Source organism: Lepisosteus platostomus, chromosome 3 (genome assembly GCF_059453375.1).
Source record: "Lepisosteus platostomus isolate fLepPlt1 chromosome 3, fLepPlt1.hap1, whole genome shotgun sequence".
Taxonomy (NCBI): Eukaryota; Metazoa; Chordata; class Actinopteri; order Semionotiformes; family Lepisosteidae; genus Lepisosteus; species Lepisosteus platostomus.
The window spans coordinates 9,880,558-9,905,832 of record NC_142613.1 but is presented as its reverse complement, the minus strand read 5'-3'; the positions used below and the strand labels follow the sequence as shown (position 1 = coordinate 9,905,832).

Genomic DNA, 25,275 nt, shown 5'->3' with positions numbered 1-25,275 from the left:
ATGCCAAATGTTAATGTTTTCTTGTTCAGTCCGCTCATTACATAATCAGTGATCTTGTAAAATGCTCGGCTCATCACCAGGGCGTGACCCAGACTGCTGGGTTTTTGTATAGTGTTCAAATAAGGGGATTTCCCATTGAACCTAGGCCCCCTTAATTAAAAAAAAAGTTTGTGCTTTTTTAGGGCAGTAGGTGGCGCCACATTTTATTTCTAATTGTTTTCTGAGGCAACACTTAAATTTGTTGCTTTATTGATTTTGCTATGTTTTTTTCTGATTATATCAAAATATTGTTACTAATAACTATTCAGGTTTTATAGTAATGTTAAATAAAGTTTAAAATGTTTAACAATGATCAGAATCTTCCAAACTGATAGCTCATTGTCACACTGTCCAATATGAAGTGTTCCAATAGCTAATCCATCACATTTACCAATCAGGTCTAGCTGGATTATGGTCAGCCGCAACTTCATCATCAATGTGTTTCGTGTCTACAGTTCTGTGAAGTTGAAAGGCTGGTTTCTGTAATGACAATTGCAGATCTGTCAAGAATAACTGCTATCTTAAAGCAAAACTGGTCAAATCTTGGTATGTGGCTGTTGACTCCTGTGTGTCTACGTGCAGAAAGAAGAGAGTGAAAATGCAGAGTGTTTAAGTTTGCACAGCAGTGGGCATGGTAAGATATTTACAGAAAATGCTTTATTAAATTGTCAATAAAAAAGGGATTAAAAGGTGGACAAAATCCAACTAAGGAAAAGGAAGTGGGATGTGCATGGTGGTAGGTAATCCACGATTAGCTGCTGAGGAAGGGATCTGTAGTGCAGCTCACAGAGATGTGCTCAGGGAAGATTGTTTTTGTGGTTTTACAACATAACCAGGGGAAGAGAAAACGCAAAGGAGCTATTGGCTTCATATTCACATTAATTATTTCATAAGAAATGTCTTGGGGGTGGGAGACAAGCTGAGAAATCATAAGAAAAAAGAAGTGAAAAAGAGATGCTGTGTTAGGTTTGGCAGTCATACTCTCTGGATGTGTCCCAAACAGCTTCACCTGCGATTAATTATAATCCTCATGGCAGGTCAGGATATTGTTCTTGTCATTGTGTCTACAAAGTGTTTACAAAGCGGAACTGGGGGGGGGGGGGCTGACTGCAGACTCCAGGGCAGGTTTTTATAGGTCACACTTGTAAACACCCAGAAGATTTCATTCCCAAACTGACATCACATCTTCTGCTTTGTGCATTTGCTCGCTTTTCGGCTTTCCCTGTTGCCACTCGATCCATCTTCACTATTTACAAAAAAACAGGCACGCTGGATGGCATTGTTAAGAAGGGATCTGTCGTTTTCCCCACTGAAGGCCTCCGCTCAGTAACAAAAGCACAAGGAAAGGCTTCTGACGGGCAGTAAACAAGGTCAGGCCTGGAAGAGCTGAGAGCTGCGCTGGAGCTTTCGGAGCAATGCAAGAAAAGGAGTGCGGCGGCATCAACATTTGTAAATATCTTGTCTCCTCACAGAGACCTCCCTGGCTGCAGTGCTTTCTGCAACACACACAATGCACAAAGTCACGCCTGCCTCTATTCTCAATGACAGTCTCATTCCTGAGAAGGTAAAATGGTGACGTGTGTCAAAAAACACTGGCCGATGTTTGCGAAAAATGCAGAGCACAAAATTTAGAGGCATTTGCCAAACATGAGGTAGATGTATTGTATTAGTACTGCAGTATAAAAATGACTCTTATCACTTTCTTAGATCTAAGGAAAATAACTTGTCCCGTGCAGCTCAAACATTTCAAAGCACAATCCATACTTGGTAATGTATCGATGAAGGTGAACATCACTGCAAATTGACTGTGGCTGAGAAAAATGTGACCGATGATTTGTCTAAGGCTGTTATAATTTGAGCAGAACTGGATCAACAGAAGATCAATAACCCAGGTGAAGCCAGAGGAAAAAAGGGAAGGGCTTTAACTCGATTGCAAACACTTTACTCTGCCCTGCCCCCCCAAACACCCAACCTTGTAGAGAACAAATAGTGAACAAAGATGTTCATTCAGGGCAAGAGCGAGTCTGCAGATATCTGAATGAACGTGAATCAGTTCTAAGTACTGCAGCTTTCTCAGCCTCTCCCTTTCCCTGTCTTTTAAATCGCAAGTAAGGTTCTTAACGAAAGCCACATGACGCTGCTGCCTGCGTTAGTATTTCTGACCTCGTGTAACTAATTCCCTTCATCTGTGTTCCATTACCCTGCACCGCGTGCCACCTAGAATTAGGCAGCCTTTCACCAGAGAACCCACTGTGTTTTGACATTTTGTGGCTCGATCTTCCATGAGTGACAGATAGTCAATACGAACTGACAAACATACACGTCTCAGAGCTGGGGAAACCGAGGCTGACAGGGGCCTGACAACAGCAGGCCGAGTGACATTTCAATTAACAGCTGGCATGGCTGCACCCCAACCTAGCCGTCTTGTAAGAAAGGAACGGCAGAAAAAACAACAGCCCCCTTCCACAAACCTACCATGAGCCATGAGGCCCTTTTCACAAATCCTCATGCAGTGGGCCATTAGCAGGAGGACAGGGCTTGCAATAGATCTTTTCAGTCCCACCATTTTCCATTTTTGCTTGGCTGGCCATAACATAGTATACAGTGCTGCTGTAGCCATCAAGCTTTCTGCTGCTCATTGGGAATCCATAGGTCATGCAGGCCTGGGCCACCATGGTTCTCTTTGAGATACAAATCAAGTTGAGAATATTGTGGCAATATCTGTGAGATGAATTTGTTTTTATTTGCTTTTGCTATACATACTAAACATATGGAGTTGACCAGAAGAATCATATAAGTACAACAAGAATAAACGAATAAATGGACAAGCTAACACAAACTGAAAATGCAGGGAAAGCATTTTGCAATGTCATGTTATATAGTAAGATTTGACACATTACAGTTCACAGGAGCTGCGAGGACAAAGCAATAACGAAGGTTCCCTGCCTTGTTACAGTGAATGAGCTCAAAAAGCCAATTACATTACCAGTTTGAGAGTTGACAACATTATTTCAGTCTGGCGACCAGAACTGAAGAATTGGAGAGCTGAGAGATCACAGGTGCTATACGTAAAAAGGAGTCTTGAGCAGGCGCCAAACGTGGTGAGGGAGTGAGTGGTTGTCCATTTTACCACTGAGGAGTGAGAGTGGAGAATGAACAGGCAGGACAAGGAAGAGGACCGAGAGGGACCACAGAAGAGATTGAAGGTGGGCAGGAGCAGAGGAAGGCGAGGTGGGTGAGGCAGTGCTTTGGATTAGATGAATGTGGCCATACTGAGCCAGCAGTAGATGTTGGTACTAACCCAGAGAGGAGGTTAACCAGTGAAATATGGATCAACACTGGACCCCCACTGTGTAGAGGGAAGTACGATCAGCCTGAGAAACGAGCAAAATAAATAAAAATAACTTCTTCTTTTAATACAGGATGTGCTCTTTTCTTCAGATCACTGCACATTTTTCAAACAAAAATCCAGAATTTGCAGAGGACAGCAAAAATTTTCAAAAGGGTGGTTAAAAAAAAACCCAACAATGGTTTCCATTTCCCCTTCGTTTGAAAGTGACCCAGCGCAGCTTTTGATCAGGGAGCTGTTGAAAACCTACTGCCTGGCTGTCCCACTCCTCTCACCAGCTCGGTACATAGACCCCCCTCCAGACAATAACATCTCATTTCCCTTAAACACCACATAATCCTCTCCGCTCAGATGTGCTGGGCTTCAGTCTCTGGACAACAAAGGAATAAAGCTGGCCATCACGGAACAACTATTAGCGATGAGCATGATGATGCTTGGTGGGGTTTGAAGTGCACGACCGGGAATGATGTGCGCTTGTGAAGTCAGAGCTGGTGCAGCAGGAAGGGAAATGGCTCAGCCAGGAACAAATAGATCGGTAGATATTAGTGAGGAATGACCGCACTGTCAGCAGTCAGGAACAACCTGTGACTTACTGCTGGAAGCTGAAGGATGACTGTCCCATTGCCGTCAGTCAGGTGTGCGCTATTCTCAGAAGCTTAGTGCAAATGAAACACAAGTGCTAGCCATTGCACAAGGCACAGGCAGCATGGCCGTGCTAGTCCAGGCCTGATACACAAGTCAGACAGTGCTGAATTAAATCACTGATGCAAATGTCTTCAGTCAGATATGTACAGTGCTTGTAAATATTATTAGCAGACTTAATTTGCACACAAAGTGATACTGGTAGCTTAATGAGGAATGCTGTTTATTATGGTTTAATAAGATAGCCTCTGCATTAGTGCTCTGCGATAGTCATCCTGCGCTTTAAACGGGTCTTGTCTTCTCTGTACATGGGAGCAGCTGGTGTTGAGCATGTCAGGACTCCTTCGGGTGCTGGTGGAGAGGAGGGAAAGCTGCAGTACTCTGGCGTGCCAGCAGGTGGCTCTGGTGGAAGGGGATGGCACAGAAGACTTTGTCATCGGGGTTTAAAGGGAAATCTGGTGCCGGGTTCGTAATGACGAATCTGGGGGAGGAGAGGAGAGGAAAAACAAACAGAGGGAGTGAAACATGGAAGGGGGGTGGTGGGAGAGGAGAAGGGGTGATGACATGGAAATTGATATGGTTCATTTTTTATTTTCATGCCTTCTCATAGCAGGTATTTCAGGATCAATTTGACATAATGTGACAGGTATTGCAGTAATGTGAGGGTTTCATGTTGCCTTCACCAGGGTTCAGCCAAGGGCATGGGTCTTGGGGATTTTAATACACGATGCAAGAACTCAATACCTACTGCCTGGAGTAGCTTTTAGCTTCGCCACTTTAGTCCTCTGAGATAGTTATTTGCCCATCTAATGCATTAGTATCCCTTCAGAAAGAATTATAATATTTCTCAAGGCTGAATCAGAGAACATAAAGCCGGAGAGGTATATACAGTATCACTGGAACACATGCTACAGTGTACATTGCAGAAAGTAGTGACTGAATGGCTGGACTTTACTGATACAAAGTTAAACATGATACCAAAACCATGAGTGTCTCACCTTTTCCTGGCGGGGTTAGGGGGGTCAAAGAGGCGGTACAGACCAAAGCACAGGATCCCTGCGGAGTCAATCGCCTGACAGAACAGCTCCTTGAAGTTTCCACACTGAGGAGGAAACAGAGCAACCATGAGCAGGTACACCAATAGCATGCAGAGAGAAGCTGCTCAGTGAAGTGCAGGCAACCTCCCTGCCTTTTTTCTGCTTCCAGAGAAGAAAATACCACAAAAAGAGTGCAGAGCGGCTCCAACTTCTCATGGCAGAACTCAGAAAAGAGCCGGAGTTTAGTTTACTGTTCCTCTGTTTAAGAAGGGCTTCCATTCCTTTATTAACCACTGCATCCAATTCGGGATCACGGGGGAGCCGTAGCCTATCCAGGCAGGAAACAGGCATAGGTCAGGATGCACCCTGGACGGGACACTAGTCGGTCACAGGGCATACATAGATACAGACACTCACACCAGGGCCGATTTCTCTAGAAGCCAATTAACCTGGCAGTTTTTCTTTGGACTGTGGGAGAAAACCAGAGTACCTGGAGGAAGCCCCCACAAACACGGGCAGGACCCACAAACTCCACACAGAGAGCACCCCAGGAACTGAATTCAGGGCCCCAGCAATGCTAACCACTATGCCAGCCTAAGAAGTCAGTAACAGCATTCTAAGGGAAAAGAACACATTTATTTGGTTTCACTGCAGCATGTAAAAAAAATCCTGTGACTGAGGATTACTGTGTGGACATACTGCGCCAGAGTAAAAGACTCACAGAGAAATGAGCAAAGGGCTCCTCTTGCAGGGACAGCTGAGCTATCTTGGAACGCTGGCGCAGTGGTGATGTCAGCAGGGGGGGGGAGCCTCCATCCAGGACGTTCTCCTCCGCCAGCTTGACTTCCAGAGAGGGCGTGGCCCCGGCCGTCACCAGAGTGCTGATCAGAGCTGGCATATTCTTATTGAAGTAGGTCTAGACGAGAGCACAGTTGGGCGGTTAGTGAGTACTCTGCCTTAGAACCCTATGTAACAAAACGGCCCTGGCGGGTTATTGGAGATGGTTCTCAGGAATCCTTCAGGATCGGTTTGAATTGAATGAGAGTGTTGACTTGAATTACTTACAGAAGAGCCAAGGGAACAAGAAGGGCCTGTTGACTTCATCTTGTTTATAAATTATCTTCTTGTCTTCTGTTATTTCAATGATGTAGTTTCTGATTTCTTTCTTGTATGTTTTCATTATATACTCTGAACCTGAGCCTAACATTATCCCTGCGGTGTTAACTTAAACCCAGACCCAAAGTCTTTCCCAATCCTAGCTCTATTACTAAAGATATTTTTTGTTAGACCTCTTATAATTGAGTCAATATGGCATCACATTTCCCCCCATCCATTGATACAATTTCAAGCTTTTTTGCAGAGAGAGAGAGAGATCCTGAGGCAGATTCAAAAAGTAGTACTGCTCTTTATTTAGTTCAAAATTATGCAGAAATGTTTCAAAAACAGGCTTCACTACAGGAAAAAAAACTCAGTAAGTATGGGCACCGTTTGCCGCGAAAAGAGATAATTCAAGTGATCGGTCTAACTTACTGAAAGTTTATCATAGAGCATTTTTGCTTTACCGTCTGTCGTATCTGTGTCCTATTTTGTTTTTCCTGTGGTTTACGGAAAATCCTCACCATCACTTGTCTGTACTATTCTGTGAAGTATTACTATACTTCTACCGTGATGTAAGAGTGATGTGTTTCTCTTTGCTGTTCCTTTTCCAGTGAGGATCACCGTAGGCCAGCAGGAGAAGGAGTCTCCTCACCGCAGATATGAGGGAGTCCAGCACTTCTTCGGAGAAGACCATGCCACTGGAGAAGGCCTGGGTCAGGTGCAGGTCACTGAAGCCCTCCAGACTGTCCACCTCATTCACAAACTGCACATTGGAGCTGTTGGCTGTAGACAGAGAAAATCACTGCCCAGTGCATGCCAGACTGACTGAAGCTAGTGTCCTCAGCCTCAGCCTCTGAGCAGACCGGCTCTGTGGGTGCAGTGGAAATGGGTATGAGTCCTGACTGACTCACTGAGGACGGGGCATCTAGTCACTCCTCTGCAAGATACCAGCTGCATTATATCCTGCTGTTTTGAAACCTTTTTAAAAAGCTGTTGAACACACCTTACACCTTACACCTCTGTTTAAAAATGCAGTCAATACAGTTTAAATTCCATTTTTCTTTAAAAAAATGTTTTTCTCTGCTCTTAGGACAGAATTCTTATTTCTGGGTGTTATAAGAACTTGTTTCTGAATTAGAAACTGAAACTAATGCTCTATTCCAAGGAAAAGGGCTCTGTTGAATTATAGCTATAAATATAATTTACTGTAGCACACTGTGATAAAAAGGGTTTGGGAAATTCTTCCAAAGTCTAATAACAAACATTTTCTGTTGTGATTTTCTTGCTAATCGATTCATTTAGAAAGGTTAGAAATGAATGCTGGTGCAGTTAGATAGTTAGATGCACAGTGGCAGCAGTGACCCAGGTTCTCTGTGTTCTGAGAGCCCACTCAGTGGTGCCCTCTACAGGAGCCAGTACCTAACTCCATGAGGAGGGGGATCTCTGCTCCGGTTGTCACAAGGGATCGCTTCCTGCACAGCTCTGAAACAGGAAGACCGAGATTCTGTAGAGTCACGCCTGCACGCATCCCCATGACCACACCGAGAAGAACAAGCCAAAACAATTGTACTTTACATAGTTCCTTTTTATGATGAGCCCTCTACAAAGGCAAAACTTCTCTTAAGTCACTTGAGCGGAGCGTCATGTCACCACATCGGTGTTGAGGGGACTGATAGAAGGGGAGTTACACTATGCCGCCATCACCCGGCCACACTGAAATTTTCCATCTGGTCTGAACTATACATGCTGTCCCATTGTTGAACCCTGGAGCAGAAAGCTCAGCCCCAGCACCCTCTGCCTCACCTATTTGTACTTGTTAGGCATTGCCGTGTTCCAGGCAAATGCAGAAAACTGAATGAAAGGCGTACAAGCTTCTCTTGCTAAACCTTTCCCACCCAACACCTCCTTCTTCTTCACTGCTGGGAGTACAGAGTAACGCCCATTTTTTAATGTGTCTATGTGGAGAAGGTCTTGAATCGATAACCAACCCGAAACCTCCACGTGGATCAAAATCCAATCACATCACAGCGGTCTGGGTCCTGCAACTCCACGGTGGCACCTAATTTTGGGAGACCCGCGTGACGTCCTGAATACTTCATCAGAGAGAGAAGAGATTCTCCTTTTCCTCCACCTCCATCTTATCCTCTTACAGATTCCCAGCAACAGGCGGGCTGAGTGTTATTACAAGGCATGTCTTAATTATGGATTAATTGTATCATTAGCACATTTCTGCTGCAAGTGGCACATTAGCCTGTCAAGGTTAATTACTGTAACGTGTTTATTTTCTGTCAGCACTTATTGAACGGAGCTGCACAGTTTGCAAACCCGCTCCTCCACACAGACAGATCAGGTCAGTAATTAGACACTGTAGCCCCTAATGAAGGATTCCCTAGACTCCAACAAATACAGCCACCAGGGCTCTATTGAATTTGTGTCTTTCCATTGCTGCAATGCAATGAGCTCAGGGCGTGTTAAAAAGCAACCAGACCAGGGCTTCTCAAACTCTGACCCTTCTAATCCACTCCATTGCAGTATTTATTACACCCAGCTTCGCACTTCTTTAATTGTTAATCGGAAGGATAGATATAACTATGAAAGTGTTAGTTGCAATGAAGGACTGCAACAGAGTGCATCATCAGGGCTGGAGTTGGTAAACCATGTCATTTGGTAAACCCTTGAAACTCGGTACACTGGAGGACCTAGTTCCACCAGACCTCTCGCCTAAATAGTTGGGCTAATAACTTAATCAGCTGCATAATTGTAATACCACTCATTAGACCCTGATATGTAGGTATAACAATTGTACCTTAAATGGATGACTGCTTTGAATAACCTGAAAAAAAAATCCTATATATGTCTAACAAAGAAAATAATTAGGTTGTTAATTATTTAATTGACAGCCCAGAAATGAAAGCCGGAAGAGACTAGGCCCTGTGGGACTGGAGTTTGATATCCCTAGTCTAGTTAAAGTTATCCTATCCCTTTAAGATCCTAACTAGTTTGTCCCCCTTCTGTCTTTCCCTCGCTTTCTTTATTGCAGTCAGTGTGCTGAGGTACAGTATAATAGGCTTTGCTCATTACAGGCTCTCATTATTGATTGCACTGCAGTTCTGCATAACTTACAGTGCCTTGAAGAAATACTGTTGGGAGCGCAGAATATTTAAAAAAAAAAAAGAAAAATGGCAGAGGAAAGGAATCTATTTTTCTTCTCCCTCAGTGGCTCCGGAGGGCTGCCTACCTGCCCCCGCCTGTCCTCCGGGCTGCCTGGGCGGGCTGTCCAGGAAGCTCATGCAGTGCAGGTTGACGCAGGCCAGGATGGCCTCCTTGTCCTGCAGCGAGGGCTCGGACACGCAGGCCCGCTGGGGGCTGAGCACCACGCACATTGCGCAGCGCTCCACCGCCAGCGCCCGCAGGTCGGCGCGGCACAGCGGGGAGCCCTGCGGACACCGAGGGCCACACGCGCCCGTTAGGCACAGCGCGCTCCGTGTTTACCGGGGAGGGGGCAGCCCGTTGTTTGTCTGCTTGCAAACACTGGATTTTAGAAATGTCAGCGAATGCAGGTTTTAGTTTTCAGATTTCACGACTCAACCAGGTTACACAAAATACATACTCCTTACTGGAATCAACGTTTTTGTTTGCCGTCTACACATTCCTTCTAAATGACGGCATATTCTTGGCAACCTTCTACTCATGTAGTTTCTACCCTATTACTGCGGTTCTTTTCACTGTGCTTCTAATACGATTAGAGATATTGGATACAGTGCTTGCTGTGGACCTTTGTAGATGTTTCATTTATTCTTAACTACAGTGAACTTTCCCGTCTCTGAAGTCCTTCAGTGAAGAAGGTGATTTCTGTGTCAGCGGCCTGGAATGGCCTCTCTTTCAATCACTTCCTGACAGTTGTGATGTCTTCATTAGACATCCAATTAGATGCAAAAATATAGACACATTCTTACAGAGCTCTGTGAATGTGGACTCTACAGCCCTCTACTCATTAGTACACGCAGGTTGTTCTTGTAAGGAAGTATAAAAGACCCCAGTTTCACAATAGGAAACTGGTGCTTAAGAGTAGAACACAAGGCAGAGTTTGCTGCTGTTTGCTGCTCTTGGAAAGCCAATGCTGAGTTCATAATAAAGGGAGAGTAGCCTTTAGAAAGCCTTTAGAAAGCCATGAATGGCTTCTTCTGCTCTCTAGACCTGGAGTTGCCAGTCTGAGGTTTGATCTGGCCCATGCTATTCATTGAGACATGGACTGCTACAGCGGGCCAATGAATAGTCGCTCCCTCTGTTGGGAAATAAAGGCAGGTCCCTTTTTTTCCCCCCTTTTTTGTCGATGAAAGCAAAGCGAGACCCGGAATCCGGGGGACTAATGAACCGCCCGGCCACTTTAATTCGCTGGTCTGGCCAAGAATGATGCTCCCTGCTTGCTGCAGCCCACTGGAGCAGCGCACGCTGTCAGGCTGCAGGGAGCTAATGAGGACCCTTCTCTGCTTAAAAGCACACAGACATATTGGACGCTTTCCTTCATAAATCTATTTGCTGATTTGTATGTTTTATATATATGTACACATATCTGTTCTTCAGGCTAAAGAGTTTTATTATCTAACCAATTAGACTCAAGCTGTTTCGCTCAGTGTAAATCGATGAAGATGGCTCGTTGCTGTGTCGCCCTCTGACCCCAGGATGCAGAAACCACTCAGCAAGCCAGATTATAAGAGTACATGTCCGAAGAACCCAGCCTGGGCGGTCTCAGTACGTCCTCAGTGAGCACTTGTAAAGATGTCACTGTGGTGTAATGTACATAATCCCCATTTCCACATGCGCCTTGCTCACAGGAACGGCAGAGATTGATCCTGGCCTCTCCAAAACCCAAGCAAGCAACCTGCAGCCCTCACACACAGGTACTGTGTGCTCATAAAGTTCATGCCTACAGCTTTGGGGTGTGTGGAGCGTAGTTTCGTTTTTTAAAAGTGATCAACAAGACTGATGTGTGACATCTGACCTGTGCAGATTCGTGGGGGCTCACCGATAAGAAGAGAAGTTTGGGGAAGTAGTGGATGGAGGGCCACTCGCGCTGGAAGTAGGCGTGGGACCCCAGGAACACCACTGTGCGCAGCTCGGCGGCGGTGAGGTTGCTGGCTCGGAGGGGCATCATGAAGTCCCGGAGCCCCAGCAGGCTGGAGCGCTCGTCCCCAAACACGCACACCAGCACGTGGCCCTCCAGCTGCTGCTCCTGCGCGGACTGCCTCGTCTGCGGGGCCACACACAGGAGAACAGCTCAGCTCCCCCCCGCAGCTCAAGAGGAAAGGTGCTGGCATGTTCCTGACGGGGGAGTTCCGCGGTCGGGGGCGGCACGGGCAACTGTCTGTGGGGAGTCTGCATGTTCTCCCCATGTCCACCCCCTTGTGGGTTTCCTCTGGGTGTGCCTTCCTCCCACAGTTCAAAGACATACTGGTAGGTTAATTTGCTTCTGGGAAAACTGGCTGTGGTGTGTGTGTGTGGGTGTGTGTTTGTGTCTGTGTGTGCCCTGCGCTGGGCTGGTTTCCGCTACGGGGAGTAGGGACGCAGCTATTGGGACCCTGAATTGGATGAGCAGTTATTGAAAGTGATGTGAATTCCTCAGCCCCACTACCCATTTCCGTATACATGTTGTTAAGAAAATGTATATTCTCAGCTAAATTAGAATACTAACTTACCCCTAAAGGTAAGGCAATAGAGCTTTAGAAACAATATATGGGGAAAACTTTAGGACAAATCATCCCTTATTTGTATGCAGCAGTTTTAGCACTTTAGATATATTACATCCAGCAGTAGCAAAGTGAAGTGATTACTTGGTTGGCAGGGTATGTGCACAAAGGCTACTGGAATTCAGTCCTTCCCTATTTAGACACGTTCCCTATTTCCTGCATGCTTCTCCCATTTGTTAAAGGGTTCTGTTGTTAAGGTAGGGGCTCATGTTGCAGTGCACAGGGTCTCACCAGGGTGGCCTCCTGCAGGGAGACAGGGGGACACCAGTGGAACATCCCAGTGGAATCTAGCTGGCCCTCCTCTTTCTGAGCATGCAGGTGTTCCATGGGCACTCTATAAAAACACACACAGCCAGAGTCAGTGTGCTGGATAAGGCCTCCGGACTTGAGAGTTGAGTGTAGAGTGTTGCTGAGCATCTACTGTAAATTCAAGAGCACAGGATCTCAGTATTGCTGGTTTCTGTGTGATTGTCCTTGAGCTGCCTTGCTCCGCAACATGAAGTGGGATTCTGACCAACAAAATCTCAATACATGACTTCATACATCCTACAGAGTGCTTTTCAGGCAGTAGTAGTTTCACGGTTATGGCCAAGAGTCATTTTCAAAGTGTGCCCCTCAGCACAGCCATGCTTTGTTGTGCTGCTACACAGAGCAGGCCTGCAAGATCACAGCAATTTCATAAAAACAAAGGAAAATAACCTCAGACTTTCATTTCAGATAATACCTTTATACTAGCAGTAATGTGCAGCTGGAGTGGACTCTCCCATAACGCCTGCCAGATGTAAATTAGTTTAGAAACCTATATCTAACGATTCTCATTCATACCCAAGGTATATGCTAAGTGGTCTTTGTTTTCAATCATCATCTGTAGGGATAGAAATGATATTGGAAAACCCATTTCGTACTTAAACATTTTAAGGAACACACAAACCCAGTTATAATAATCCACAACAATCAGCATACTGCCAGGAAGTCATGGCTCCTTTAATTGATTAATAAAAATGAGTCATCAAATATTTAGAGCTGCATTGTCTTAAGAAATCCAAACAGCTGCAGCGCAGATGCACACAGATCAGTAGAAAGTGAAAATATATTCAGGTTCCAGAAGAGACAGAGGAGCACAGGGCATGCACACAAACAAAAGTACAAGGACTTAACACGTGCATTCAGACACTGACTCTTTCTGCCTCTCACACACACACTCACCCTCAAAGGCCTTGAAAAATAACACAGCATATAAATAGAGGGATTGTCTGAGTTCCAAAGGCCTATAAGCATTAACAAAGTCAGGCAGATGATTTATTTCACAGCGCTAATCTTCACACTAACTCATCTTTCCGACACTTCCCTGTGACAGATTTTAATAATATTAATGCCTTGAGCAGTCCAAGCCATCGGGGTAACAGACATATTTATCAGACTGCCAATTCCAGTAAAATGAAACTCTGAGTAGAAATATAACATGTTTAAAACTCTGGCAAAAAATAAAGCAGAACTAACAGTGACACAGGCCTCTGCCTCACCTCATTCATTGCAGCTGGTGTGATGTGCTCACTGATTGATACATGGATTGATTCATTAATTGGCTGAGATACTGTTCAGCCTCTTGCTTTTTCAGTGATGCAGTGAATTAATGAAGGAGCCTGTTTGCTCCTTAAGACAATATGCATGCAGTAAATGTGCAAAAGATTTAACAAACACAAGATATATGCAGATAAATACACCACACCAGCTGGTTAGTGAAAAGTTCACAGAAATCTTTCTCATTCATTTCTTCCTTTCAGTGCTGACGAAAACCAGTACAGAACAGCTTTCTGTATGATTAATCAGATTTGTCTTCCACAGTTCGTCTTTGTAACTCCAGAGTTCTCTGTGTGTACTGGCACCGTGCTGCTTTCAGAATGTGACTTAGTTTCTTTAACAGATGTGCTTTTTGAGTGTGTTGAAAGCAGCTATATAATAAGAATAGACATTCATTTTGTAGGTCTGTTTTTCATCCACATTCATAGAAGTGTTCAATAGAGAATGTATTTTGAAGGATCCAGAAATAGTCATGTACAACTGTCTGTTGTTTAAAAGATGCGTTGACGTCTCCTAAAGTGCTCTACTGTATATACAGGCACAAAGAAGAAACTTACAATGACATCTCTGAAATAACCTACATACAGTACTTACTGTTCCTCTCTTTCTATACCTGATATTTAAGCACCCACAGAAAAGCTTGAAAAATCAAACCGGAATCACTGAGATTGATTTCAGACCAATTACAAATGACAAAAGGGAAACTGTTGCTGTCATTCGTCCAACTGATGTGAATATACACCCCCAGAGAGACTGGTGCTAATTTAAGAAAAATGGAGCCTGTGATAGAGAAAAGGTGGAATAATAGTTTTTTTTTTCCACTTGTGTCCTCCCCCTTCGGCTGGCGTGTTCCAACATCTGGACTCGACTGCAGCACAGGTGTGCGGAGAGAGGCCGTCCGCGCGTGCTCGGAAGAGCGAGGGGCTCACCTGTGTGGCAAAGAGGGGATAACTCCTAGCGTGTGTCGCCGCGCCCTCAGCCTGTGTCCCAGCACTGCCCTGCCAGCTGTGGGCCAGAGAACACAGTGGAGAGGATGAATTCATGGGGAAACAAGCCCTCAGCCAGACCACTGAGCCTCATTACAATGTCCTGACATCTTATTAAATACACAGAGAACAGTGCCCAGTGCTACAGAGGAGGCATCTCAGCTGTGATTTGCCTGCGAAGTCCAGAAAGCAAGTTCTGCTAAAGATAATATTTGTGACAGACTGAATTAACTGACTTGCTGTGAACGTTTTGGCCCCGCACACCTGAAATTTGTTTTTGGAAGACTTTCCATTGACCTCGAGGGGGTTTCCAATGTATTGAAATGGTTTGAGTCCAACTGATTCATTATCGGTAACAGATGGAAAATAAATCACAGGCATGATGAGTATGTCTTCACCGAATCGTTATCCAAGGCTAAGTCTTGCAGGATGCCTTTCCCTGACCCCAGAAAGCTAAATCAACAGCTCCACCATGTGTCAGAGCTAGGAAGTTACACTTCAAGGCAATGTTTTCTGCAGTGGCAATAGAGATACTCGTTCTGCAGAATCCAGGTTTGTTCAGAACAAAGTTAATTTTTCAGCAGGTTAGTAAAAAAGCACTTTCCATCCCTAGAAAATCAGAAGGAGAAAGTCTCTCCAGGCTCCCCTTGTAGGTCTGGAGGTACTGCTAGTTACAGTACCAGTGGTCTGACCATCAGGTCTGTAATGCCAGACAGCAGGAAGCGAAAGGAAATGAAAATTCTAAAGTCACATATTGGGTTTTAGAAATAAAAAAACACGCAGGTTGTTCAAAAGCTAAACTTTTCTGATGTTGTCTGCTTTTATATAGTGTAAAGAAACGACCTACTTTTTTCCTACAGAATGTAGTGTTTTACAACAATTCCCCCCCCCCACAGACGCGTGTCGCTTGTCGCTCAAGATGCAGAGCTGCTGACTTGCCTCTGTTCTGGGCGGAGCAGGAGCACCTGCGCAGCTGGCTGAGGGCGGTGACGTCACTGTGGCAGCTGGAGCAGAACAGGCTGGCCCTGCCACACAATTCCCACACCGCGTTACAGGCAGAACAACCAGCGTGCACATGAATCACTTCAACAGAAAGGGGACTTTTTATGTTTTCTGTTGGTGCACAGGGTTGATATTATTTTTTTTTTTTTTATCGTTTCTTTCAGAATGTTTCAGCTGAAGAAAGAAAACCCCGAAGCAGGCAGCTTCGGGAGTTCTTCTGAATTTGAGGGGATGATGCCATCATGATGTCATAAAAGAGCGTTTATTCGAAGAGGCGCTAATGTGCAGGAAGCCTTTGTTCTGTAACACATTCTCTGCACAGATGGTGATGTCCTCAGCAGTGTGGCTGTTGCTAGTGAAATGTCAGGCAACTTGAAATATAGTGGAATTAATTTGGATGCTTCATGTATTCCATCAAGTAGTCAGATAATCATCTTTTGGTTTCTCTAGTGTATAGCTGTTGCATTTTTCACAGGTAATGCAGTAAACTACACTACTCTAAGATGGACAAGTAGTCAGTGTTATTGAGCAAAAGCCTCCTGCATACATAAGGACCAAGAACATCTCTTCCTACTGAAGACGTTGGAGCCTCTGTATCGAAAGTAAAAAAAAATATTAGTCTTCATCTTTTGTTGCTCTTATTCTCTTGCTAATTTTTATTTCCCCAATTCTTATTCTCTCTTTCCCTGTAGGGCCTACTCTCTGTCTTCCGTTAGTGTTCTCCCAGAATGCACTCTTGGCAGCTGGTGCTCCAAGTTACCTTTTGGCATCGCTGGCATTGCTGGCAATGAAGAAGCCCAGGGTCCTTTCTGGCAGTTTGATGCAGCTGAGCGGATTCACTACAACGCTGGCAAACGCACATAAACCAGGTTAGCATCCTTCACCACAAAGCACCCTGGGAATCCACTGATCTACAGATGACTTGTGTATTTTAAAGTTGGATGACCATCTTCCAACATGGATTACTCTCAACAAGGGCTCTTCCCCGTACTTGAGGACTGTGTCTCGGGTAATGAAGTGTCATCTCCAGTAAAACTACTAAAGATGCAGTTTTGAATTTTCTGACATTATATGTCTTTCAACGAATCACCTTTGAACAGTAGACAGAATAAGGACATTGACCTCTTTCTGTATCTCCTTTGGCTTGCTAAATAAGTAAGACCAACCAACTCAGACATAAAAAGCACGTTAAGGATGCTAAACAGGCCTGTGAAAGGTGGTTTTCTTAGCTTGCACGTGTGTATGTGGTTTGACACGGTTGTACTGTGCTGTATGCAGGCAGTCCCCTGTATGCCCTACATAAGCAATGCACCGCCTCTACCTGCTCTCCTCATCTTCAGTCCAGTACTCGATGCCGATGAGCAGCAGGTTCAGTCTGAGAAAGCACAGCCTGGGAGACAGAAGGCGCCGAGCACGGATGAGGAAACAGCAGGACTGACCCAGCCAGCATACCACAGCCTCCAAAGATTCAATATCCTAAAAGTAACTCACTTTTCAGGTCATAATTTTAGCCCCCAATACCGCTCTCCCATTTTGCAAAGCCACTTATGCTGCAAAGCCATGAAAATAGTGGGATGAGGGAACATAATTTCAGCACTGTGCTGGGTTAAGGCTTTCCTGACTGATGCTGAGCTGCTTTTAAATTCTGTAGATGTTAGTCTTGTTAGGTTCGCTTGCTTTGGAGTGGGCTAAACTGGACATTTCCAGGAGGGATACTTCAGTATTTTTCCCGTAAATGAATTGTTTGACATGGTCAGTTAACACACAGCTCTAACCAACTGAACTGAACGAGGAGAACTGAGGATTGCAGGCTGCTTTCCTTTTGCCATCTAATCTAAGAAGAATCTAAGAAGAAGGTTGCTGGAACAGGACCCCAGAGAGGGGCTCTACTCAGTCGACCTCTTTTTGGCTTGTCTTAAAGGAAGAGGCTACAGGGAGGTAACAAAGAGACTATAGTTTGCTATTAATATTTTTCCACACTTGTTAACAAACTTAAATTAAGACGCATTCATACAAATTCACACTGATTAAAGCAAATATTGACTGAAGGAGAGCAAACGGTCGCTTACTTGCTGGCTTCACAGAAGGACATCCCCATGAAGGCGCTGGACAGGTACTCAGTGTAGACCTCGTTATAGAGCCCTGCCATGTAGTGTGCACGCCATGTCTCCTTGTGCATCTGCACACAAGAGGTCGTGGGTTTGAGACACAAAGCACAGGCCATCTTACTCATCAGAGTTCAATGAGGCAGTGAGGCTGGTTGTAGTCCTACAGGCTGGCCTATGTTAGGAGAGTGGGGCTGTACCAGTAGTGGCGAACAGGAAAGGTCTTTGGGGAAAACAGTGGACAGAATACAGTCTCCCCCTGCATGGGAAACACTGAGGGGTACCTTGTCACCACTGTCTCTAGCCTCTAAGGGCAAAGAATTGAGAGTAGTCAAAGAGATTGAAGGGGAGGCACACGATGTTCAAGGCACAAGGAGAGCCTGACCTCGATCTCGCCCTGCATGGTGAAGAGGTTGGCAAGCAGTGTGGACAGCCCCGGCACCAGGCAGCTCTGAGCCATGAAGCCCAGCTTGAGCTCGGCCAGGCAGATCACAGAGTCTCCATGGCTGTAGTCCCAGTGTGGGATGTTCTGCAGGTGTGCCTGGGGAGGAAACCACAGATAGCTAAATATCCAGATAGCAATAAAACATCAGCCAGTAGGGGAAGGAGCTATACGATGGACTCCTTCCAACTTCATTAGACCACATTGAACAGGAGCAGCAGACAAACTTTACGGACATTAAAACAAACTGCTGAAACAACTCACACATTTGACAGCTTCAAATATCTTTAAGCATCCATTGAGACCAAGAAAGCCCAACTCCCATATTCAAGGACTGCAGACTGTTCTAGTGTCCCTCCATCTCTTACTTGCATCATTGAACTTATTAGTTTAATTGGACCAATTAGACCAATTTTACACACTCGGATGCTTATTTAAATGGAGCTGTGAAACCTGTGGGATTATGGCCCTTGACCAGAGGAGCTGCTCAATTCTGCTGTGGACAGATTTTAAATTTATCATACAGCTGTGCTTGTTGGTTTTAGCCTAAAAATAAATTACAGCCGGGCTGCATTGAGCTGCTGTTGAGCAGATGTTTAACCATATTCAAGATGTTTTGTAATCGCTGTTCTTGTAACACCACGAACATTTTCAACAATAAATTAGGTAAACTAGGAATTTATGAAAATACAGTCATGAACTATTGTACTTGTGTTCTTTATCACCTTGCTGTTGTGCTGCAACATCTCGATGATGACTCGAGTGTCAGGGCAGTACTGCTTCACAGAGATCACCCTTAAAAAGGAAAAAAAATGGTGTCAAACTTCCTTATTTGTCTTGATAAGCTTCGGAAAGGGACATGCGTTTGAAGACTTTGCCACAGTCAGACAAGCTCCTACCTCATGAGGTTTGACGTGTCCTCTGTCTGTGGGTCTTCGCAAAACCTGTTGGACAGAATGATGCAGGCATCTGCTTTGCACATCTACAGAGGGAGAGCGAAGGAGAGCACAGATGTCTCTCAACCACACATCGGTAGACGTGGAACAACACAGCATCCTTCTTGGTTTTATATTTGACAAGATCCATTTTTAATCTGAAGAGTTTCCCCTTCGCTGTGTGCTGCTTGAACCCCCCCTCCCCAAACACACACAGGGTCAACTTCAGTTCCACTATGATGACCTCTGACCTTCCGTGACCTCAGGCCTACCTGCACTCGCTCCAGGTCCTGATGTTCCAGGACTGAGCCCTGGAAAAAGGTCGTCTGTAAGAAATTCCGCCTGAAAAAGGCCTCCAGCTCTGGGTCTGGGCAGAAACTGTAGCGGACAGAGGCAGACAGCCTTCACATATACAGTACGACTCAAATCCCACATGCACCTGCATTTACTTTAGATTCAGTCCATTGTAGTTTTACTACGGGACTGTACATTTTCAGATATTTTTCATATATGTTTTCCTGATGTTCTCCGTACAAATTGCTTCAGTAGTCATCCACATTGTATAACATCCTGAAGTCACCAGAAGTATAATTGCATGCCCCAAAACATTGTAAAACTTTAATTCTCCTAAGAACAGAAGAATAGTTACAAACAAGAGGAGGCCAGCAGGTATAGCAGTTAGTAACGAATTGATTCTGAGATCCCATCCTGCTGTATCTTGAGGGAAACTGGGGTGCCGCTGTGCATGCAGTCTTTGGAGCCCCTGTGTAATGGATAGTGGATAGAAGGGATTGTGAAAACATTTTACAACTCACTTTCCCAAGAAGAGCACTTTCACGTTGACCACCCCTCGATCCTCATGCAGGAACTCCTTCATGAAGTAGGAGGCACTGGCCAGCGTGATGTTTCCGCACACCACCACGTGCCTGGAACACACAGAGAGCACGTCCCCCCGTAACCACACAGTGCGGGAGGACACGCCACGCACAGAACAGCTGCCCCCCTCGGAAAACTGGGAAACTGGGGAACTCAGAAACTGGGAGACTCAGAAACTCAGAAACTGGGACATTCAGAAATTCAGAACCTCAGAACCCCAGAGCCTCAGAAACCCTGAAATCTGGAAACTGGGAAACTGCAACATGTAGCTTTTTAGGGCTTGTTACTTTTAGACATTTCTAGCTGAACACTCACTTCCTCCCGCTGACTACAGTGTAGCTCCCGGCAAATCTCTTCCGGTTGCTGATAATTTCCACTATTTCAGGAACATAGCTGGCAAAAAGGGCCTTGGAAACAAGAAAGAGAGAGGGGTGGGGGGGCTGGTTTGTTCAGAGCAATCTTCCTTTGCCCTGCACAAGCCAAGGGCTCTCTCCAGTCATCAGCAAGAGCCACCCATGAGTACGTCCAGAGCTCGTCATTCCAGAATTTTTTTCTGTTTCACTTTCTCTTTTTTCAGCATCATCACCTAGGACTCATCATTGTATTCCTGTATTATTATCCACTCCTGTAATCAGACATCTACTGTAGTGCTTCTTCCTGCTACCTGTTCACAACTTGACATGTCCTGTGTTGATCCTAGACAGCAGGACTACAGATGACCTATTACAGGACACTGACAACTGCAAACGCCACATCTGGTCTCTGTTTGCTACTATGCCGACCTACATGTGCCACGGCACATCACTGAGCCCCTGCTGTCCTTCCCAGCAATGGGGTAGGACCCCCAGCCTTGCTTACCAGGCCCATGGTGATGAAGAAGATGATGAACAGGCGGCCCAGGGTGGTGTGGACCTCCACATCCCCGTAGCCCACTGTGGACATGGTCACCATCAGGAAGTAGACGCAGTCGAAGTAGGACATGTTGTGGGCATTGGAGAAGGCCAGCCAGGGGTCCCCTGAGTTCTCCACCTGTGACACAGCAACACAAACCCAACACTGACCGGGACCTCTGTACCTGTAGAGTGCTTACACTGCACTGCGTACTTCACTTTTAACATTTATGTTGAACCCTCACATGTGGTTGTCTGGCTTTCTGTTAATGCTCTTCTTTTTCTTAAGATTCTCTCAACTGCCTCAGAGGACACAGGCTGTTTGGAAGGAATGTTTCCACTCCTTCTGTAGTACTTTGAAAAGAGGAGAGAGCTGTAGGCCAGCAGGTTTCAGTCCTGAGACTCTCTCTTATACATTAGGTGAGTCCCAAGTGCCCTGGGAATACCAACATGCTGTACTTGTACTCATCTTAACCCTGCGCCAGGTGTGTTGATAATGTAAGACTGTTAATACTGATAATACTAGTCCTGCAGAAAACATCTCTGAAACCTGTGAGAGGCCAAGAAAACCTGCAGACACACCGGTCCTCCAGGACAAGGATTTTCCGCTAATGCTTGAGGTGAGGCTTGGGCAATGGGCAGCTCAAGCACTGTAGGGGATTTCTAGGTCTCGCACAGTTTCGGAGATATTTTCTCAATGAGCAGTCTAGACCAAAAAGAACAGCCGATTTGGCCTCTTATCCCAATTGTCATTTCAGTTAAGCAATTAAAACCAGGAAGAGGTTCTAATACAAACCAGAAGGTTTTGAGGATTGGAGTCTGCCTTTGTCTAGCCAAGAGCCATACCCAACAATGACGAGACAGTCATTCAATGGTCTGCTACATTCTGTGCTTCATTTGTACGAATGTAGTGTTAAGAGAGAGTGTGTGAGTCATCATCAAGGCACACGGAAACCAGTCCTGTGGGCCGCGGCGGGGAGAACTCACCAGGTGGATGAAGCCAGCTGCGGTCAGCCAGATGCTCAGGATCATAGCAATGAGGCGGGACAGCTTGAGAGAGTTGCTGGCAAGGAGGAAGAGGAAGACGTGGGAGTGGCCTCATTCTCCCTGATAAATGCTCTTCTAGTCCAGACTGCCTATCTCCAGCAAAACCCTCTGCCTCTTTTTCTACCCCTCTAATTCCCAAGAATTTTTCCTGATCCAGCCTGCCATTTAGTAGTAAATCACAAAGCCACCCCTCACTGCAAAACTCCCTTCCTCAGTGAAGCCTCCCCTGCATCCCTGTGGTTAGAAACAGATGTCTAACTCATGTGTTTCATTCTGAAATTACACCATCTGTTGTACCTACTTGCTGGTCAGAATGTTGAGGATCTGTAAGATGGTGGGGAACTCGATGAGGCGCAGGACCCTCAGGAACCGCAGGCCTGGATGGAGAAGAGAGCAGCTCCTTGTGACTGGGCACTGGCGTCTGTGTCTTGTAGCATGTGAGGAACCTGTGGCTTCATTACACCTTAGCAATATACTGTCTGGATCAAGGGGCAGGCGTGTGTTTTGTGCAGATGCGCAGGTGTGTGTTTGTGTATGCACGCCTGTTAAATGGCACATTATGTGCATATGTGTATGTAGGATTTCACTGTGTCTCCTCACACGTATGTACACGCCGCATGTTTCTTTACGGGGAGTCCAGACCTGAGTGGAAGGGCACGTAAAACTGAGAACAGGTGGTGCTTCTTTACCCAAAGGGTAGTGGGAGTAGTGAACACACTACACAATAATGATACCCTGGCTTCTTTCCACAAGTGGCTGGAAGAGATGCGGGGATAAGTCGGCTCCTAGCTACCAAAAGGGCAGGATGGCCTCCCCTGGTGTGTGGCCTGTCTTGTGTTCTCATGAGTGTGCGGCGGGGGTGGCGCGCACTGCGAGATTCCGGGCGGCCTGACCGAGCCAGTTGCGCTGGGTGTACAGGTAGATGAAGGAGGTGGGCACAGTGAAGAAATCCACAACAGAGTTCACCTCCACCCAGAAGCGGAGCAGGTCCTGCGCTGCCACCAGCTGGCAACCAGAGGGCATGAGCACAGTGTTAAAGGCAGGGCAGGCTGGTGCGATCCTACAGTAGCTCACCTGGCATTCACTCGCTGCGAACACAGCTCACAGCCTGTATTCCAATCTGAGAGAACAGGAACACTACATGTCCAACTCATGAGACAGGGCAGTGTCACGAATAGAATCCTGGATTTCATTCAGAGAAGACCCTGGTCATTTTTTTTGTGTGTGTTAAGTACAGTTCACTCGGACACAGCAAAACAGTCCCACACAGTTGTCCGAAAAGCTTACAGCGAGCTTTAGAAAAACCTCACTCTTGGGGTGACGCTCACCCGGAGGCCGAAGTACAGGAGGTAGAAGATGTTGAAGCCCATGTCGATGAGGAAGACGGGGTCGTAACTCAGCTGGCAAGACTCCACCAGCCTGTGAGAGCCAGAGACAGAGACCACGCAGTGTGTGAGCGGCCTGAACGCTCTTCAAGAACACCTTCTTTTCTTTACTCTCCACTGTGATAACATTGTGGAAAATTACGTTCATTTTAAAACGCCGCTATTTAATTCTCTGATGTTTTTATGCACTGTTTCTTTTTCTGTTTTTGTAAAAAAAAAATGAATACATTCACAATTTTATAAACTTTTCATGAGGTTTAACTTCATATACTGTACTTCACCTGGGAGAATGATCCTAAGCCAAGCGAAACGGGGAAAAATTAGGTCTGTCAGTCTGTAGGCCCGTGAGCTGGTCAGTTCAAAGATGGACAAACCTATTCCGCGCCAGTAATGGTAAATGAGATATGCACTGTTGTGCTCTTTTTCTTTGCCTAAATAGCCCAGACTGAAAGGACATACAGCCCGTCTGACACTCACTCCTGAGAGAGGATGAAATAGGTGATGAGTGAGCCAATGTTGAAGAGAAACACCAGCACCATCTGCAGGACAAAGACAGGAAAGGAGACAGGGAGTGGAAATGTGGTTGCAGGTTTATTAAACAGTCCAGCTCCTAACCCTTAATGGTACAAGAGTTGAAAATCACCTCTTTTAGCTTTTGAGAAATGTCAAATGATTGTCATACCTCTCATACCGCTGTACCTTCAAGGCTAGGCAGGAACAGAAGCAGTGCCTGATGCCTTCACCTATCAATTTGTATTGTTCATGCAAAGTGAAATGTTACCGTAGAGGAGTGCTTGAGATTTCTATGGATTCTATGGTGATTATTGTTTGTCTCGTTACCTCCCCCCCCAGCCCGCCTCACCAGCACTCTCCCGGTCCGGGTCTGCGCAGACAGGAGGGCTATGGCCCACTCCTTCACTGCGCCCCTCAGCTCCTCCTGGGGTCCCTGCAGGACAGCGCAGAACAACACTGAAGACACAGGGGAGCCCCCGGGCATTCAGAGGGCATGAAGACACAATCCAGGACACACTCTGCAATGGCAAAGTCTGAGTGGATAGGACGCGTTAACAAACACCAATATCAAGCTTGAACGCTGGGTAATTTTAACATTTTAAAAGAGTTATCTTTTCCTCTGCTTTTCTATCTACCTCTGAGGCTAATTAATTGCTGCCTCTCAGCGTTGTTGCCTGGGGTTCAATTCCTAGGGTGCTATCTGCATGGGTTTTCCTAAAAAAACATTACACTTTTGTTTTACAAAATATACTTCATTCGACAATGTACAGAATACCAATGTTACAATGAGTACACACTCAAACAAAGTTATAAACGTTTTCAATCATGTCACTGTGCAAGTGGTTGTTATGGCTGCAGTGTGTTAAACAGCTGAGGAAGTAGACTCCCCCTCTCGGGTGCTTCACCTTCCTGTGGTACAAGGGCTGCTGCTGCACCCTGAAGGCCCTGTGGCACGCTCTCCAGAGCATGATGGCCAGGCCGCCCCCCAGGAAGATCAGCAGCGAGGAGGTCAGGTAGGCCCACCAGAGCCGCCGGCCGCGGTAGAAACACAGGGGGTGGGAGATGGGCAGTAAGTCTCCTGTGGCCTCAGCCATGCTCTCTGCCTCGTCTTCTGTCCTTCCAGCAGAAGTTTTGTGCTTACTTTGCCCTTGGCTCAGCTGGATCCACAAACTACTTCATGGCTGCAAACCGTTTGCTGCGTCTGCGAACGTCATAGGTGCAAGAATAAGGAAAAAAAAACAGCTCCTGCTTCACCCTCCTTATCCCTATGCCCTCGGCTTGTCAGTGTGGGAGACCCACTACAGGCCTGCTCTGATGCCCGAGTGGTGGGTGTAAATGTGTGTACTAGCTATGAGGAAAAAACTATGATACATTCTGTAATTTAGTACTCATATTATTGAAGAACAAAGTTTAAGTGAAGTTTTAAACAGATTTGAACTCACCTCTTAGCACGTACAGTTCAGGGTAGAGTGTGTGTGTGCTCAGGCATATTTTTGGCTGTTCTTTTTGTAGATATCCAAGTGTTCCTCTCCTCAGGCTGTTCCTCCGCATTCCCCTGTCTGCAGTCGCTGCCTGTAGTTTTCATAGTTCTAATCGTCACA

The 25,275-nt window shown here is 45.8% G+C and overlaps 1 protein-coding gene across 1 annotated transcript; it reads right to left on the bottom strand.

The window, feature by feature from the left end:
- Window positions 1-4,236: 4,236 nt before the first annotated feature.
- LOC148674327 (calcium-activated potassium channel subunit alpha-1-like) lies at window positions 4,237-25,265 on the bottom strand. Its single transcript, XM_088624415.1, has 28 exons — window positions 25,117-25,265; window positions 24,580-24,875; window positions 24,024-24,107; window positions 23,639-23,700; window positions 23,105-23,195; window positions 22,670-22,781; window positions 22,078-22,153; window positions 21,717-21,792; window positions 20,698-20,868; window positions 20,155-20,246; window positions 19,779-19,889; window positions 19,236-19,341; window positions 18,928-19,010; window positions 18,754-18,823; window positions 17,972-18,127; window positions 17,551-17,660; window positions 16,803-16,871; window positions 16,242-16,328; window positions 15,419-15,504; window positions 14,423-14,498; window positions 12,144-12,246; window positions 11,192-11,416; window positions 9,404-9,602; window positions 7,585-7,647; window positions 6,818-6,948; window positions 5,789-5,983; window positions 5,029-5,132; window positions 4,237-4,511 (listed from the first exon to the last, which is right to left on the bottom strand). The coding sequence occupies exons 2-28, from the start codon at window positions 24,766-24,768 to the stop codon at window positions 4,364-4,366; spliced, it is 3,075 nt and encodes a 1,024-aa protein (XP_088480541.1). The 5' UTR covers window positions 24,769-24,875; window positions 25,117-25,265; the 3' UTR covers window positions 4,237-4,363.
- Window positions 25,266-25,275: the final 10 nt, after the last annotated feature.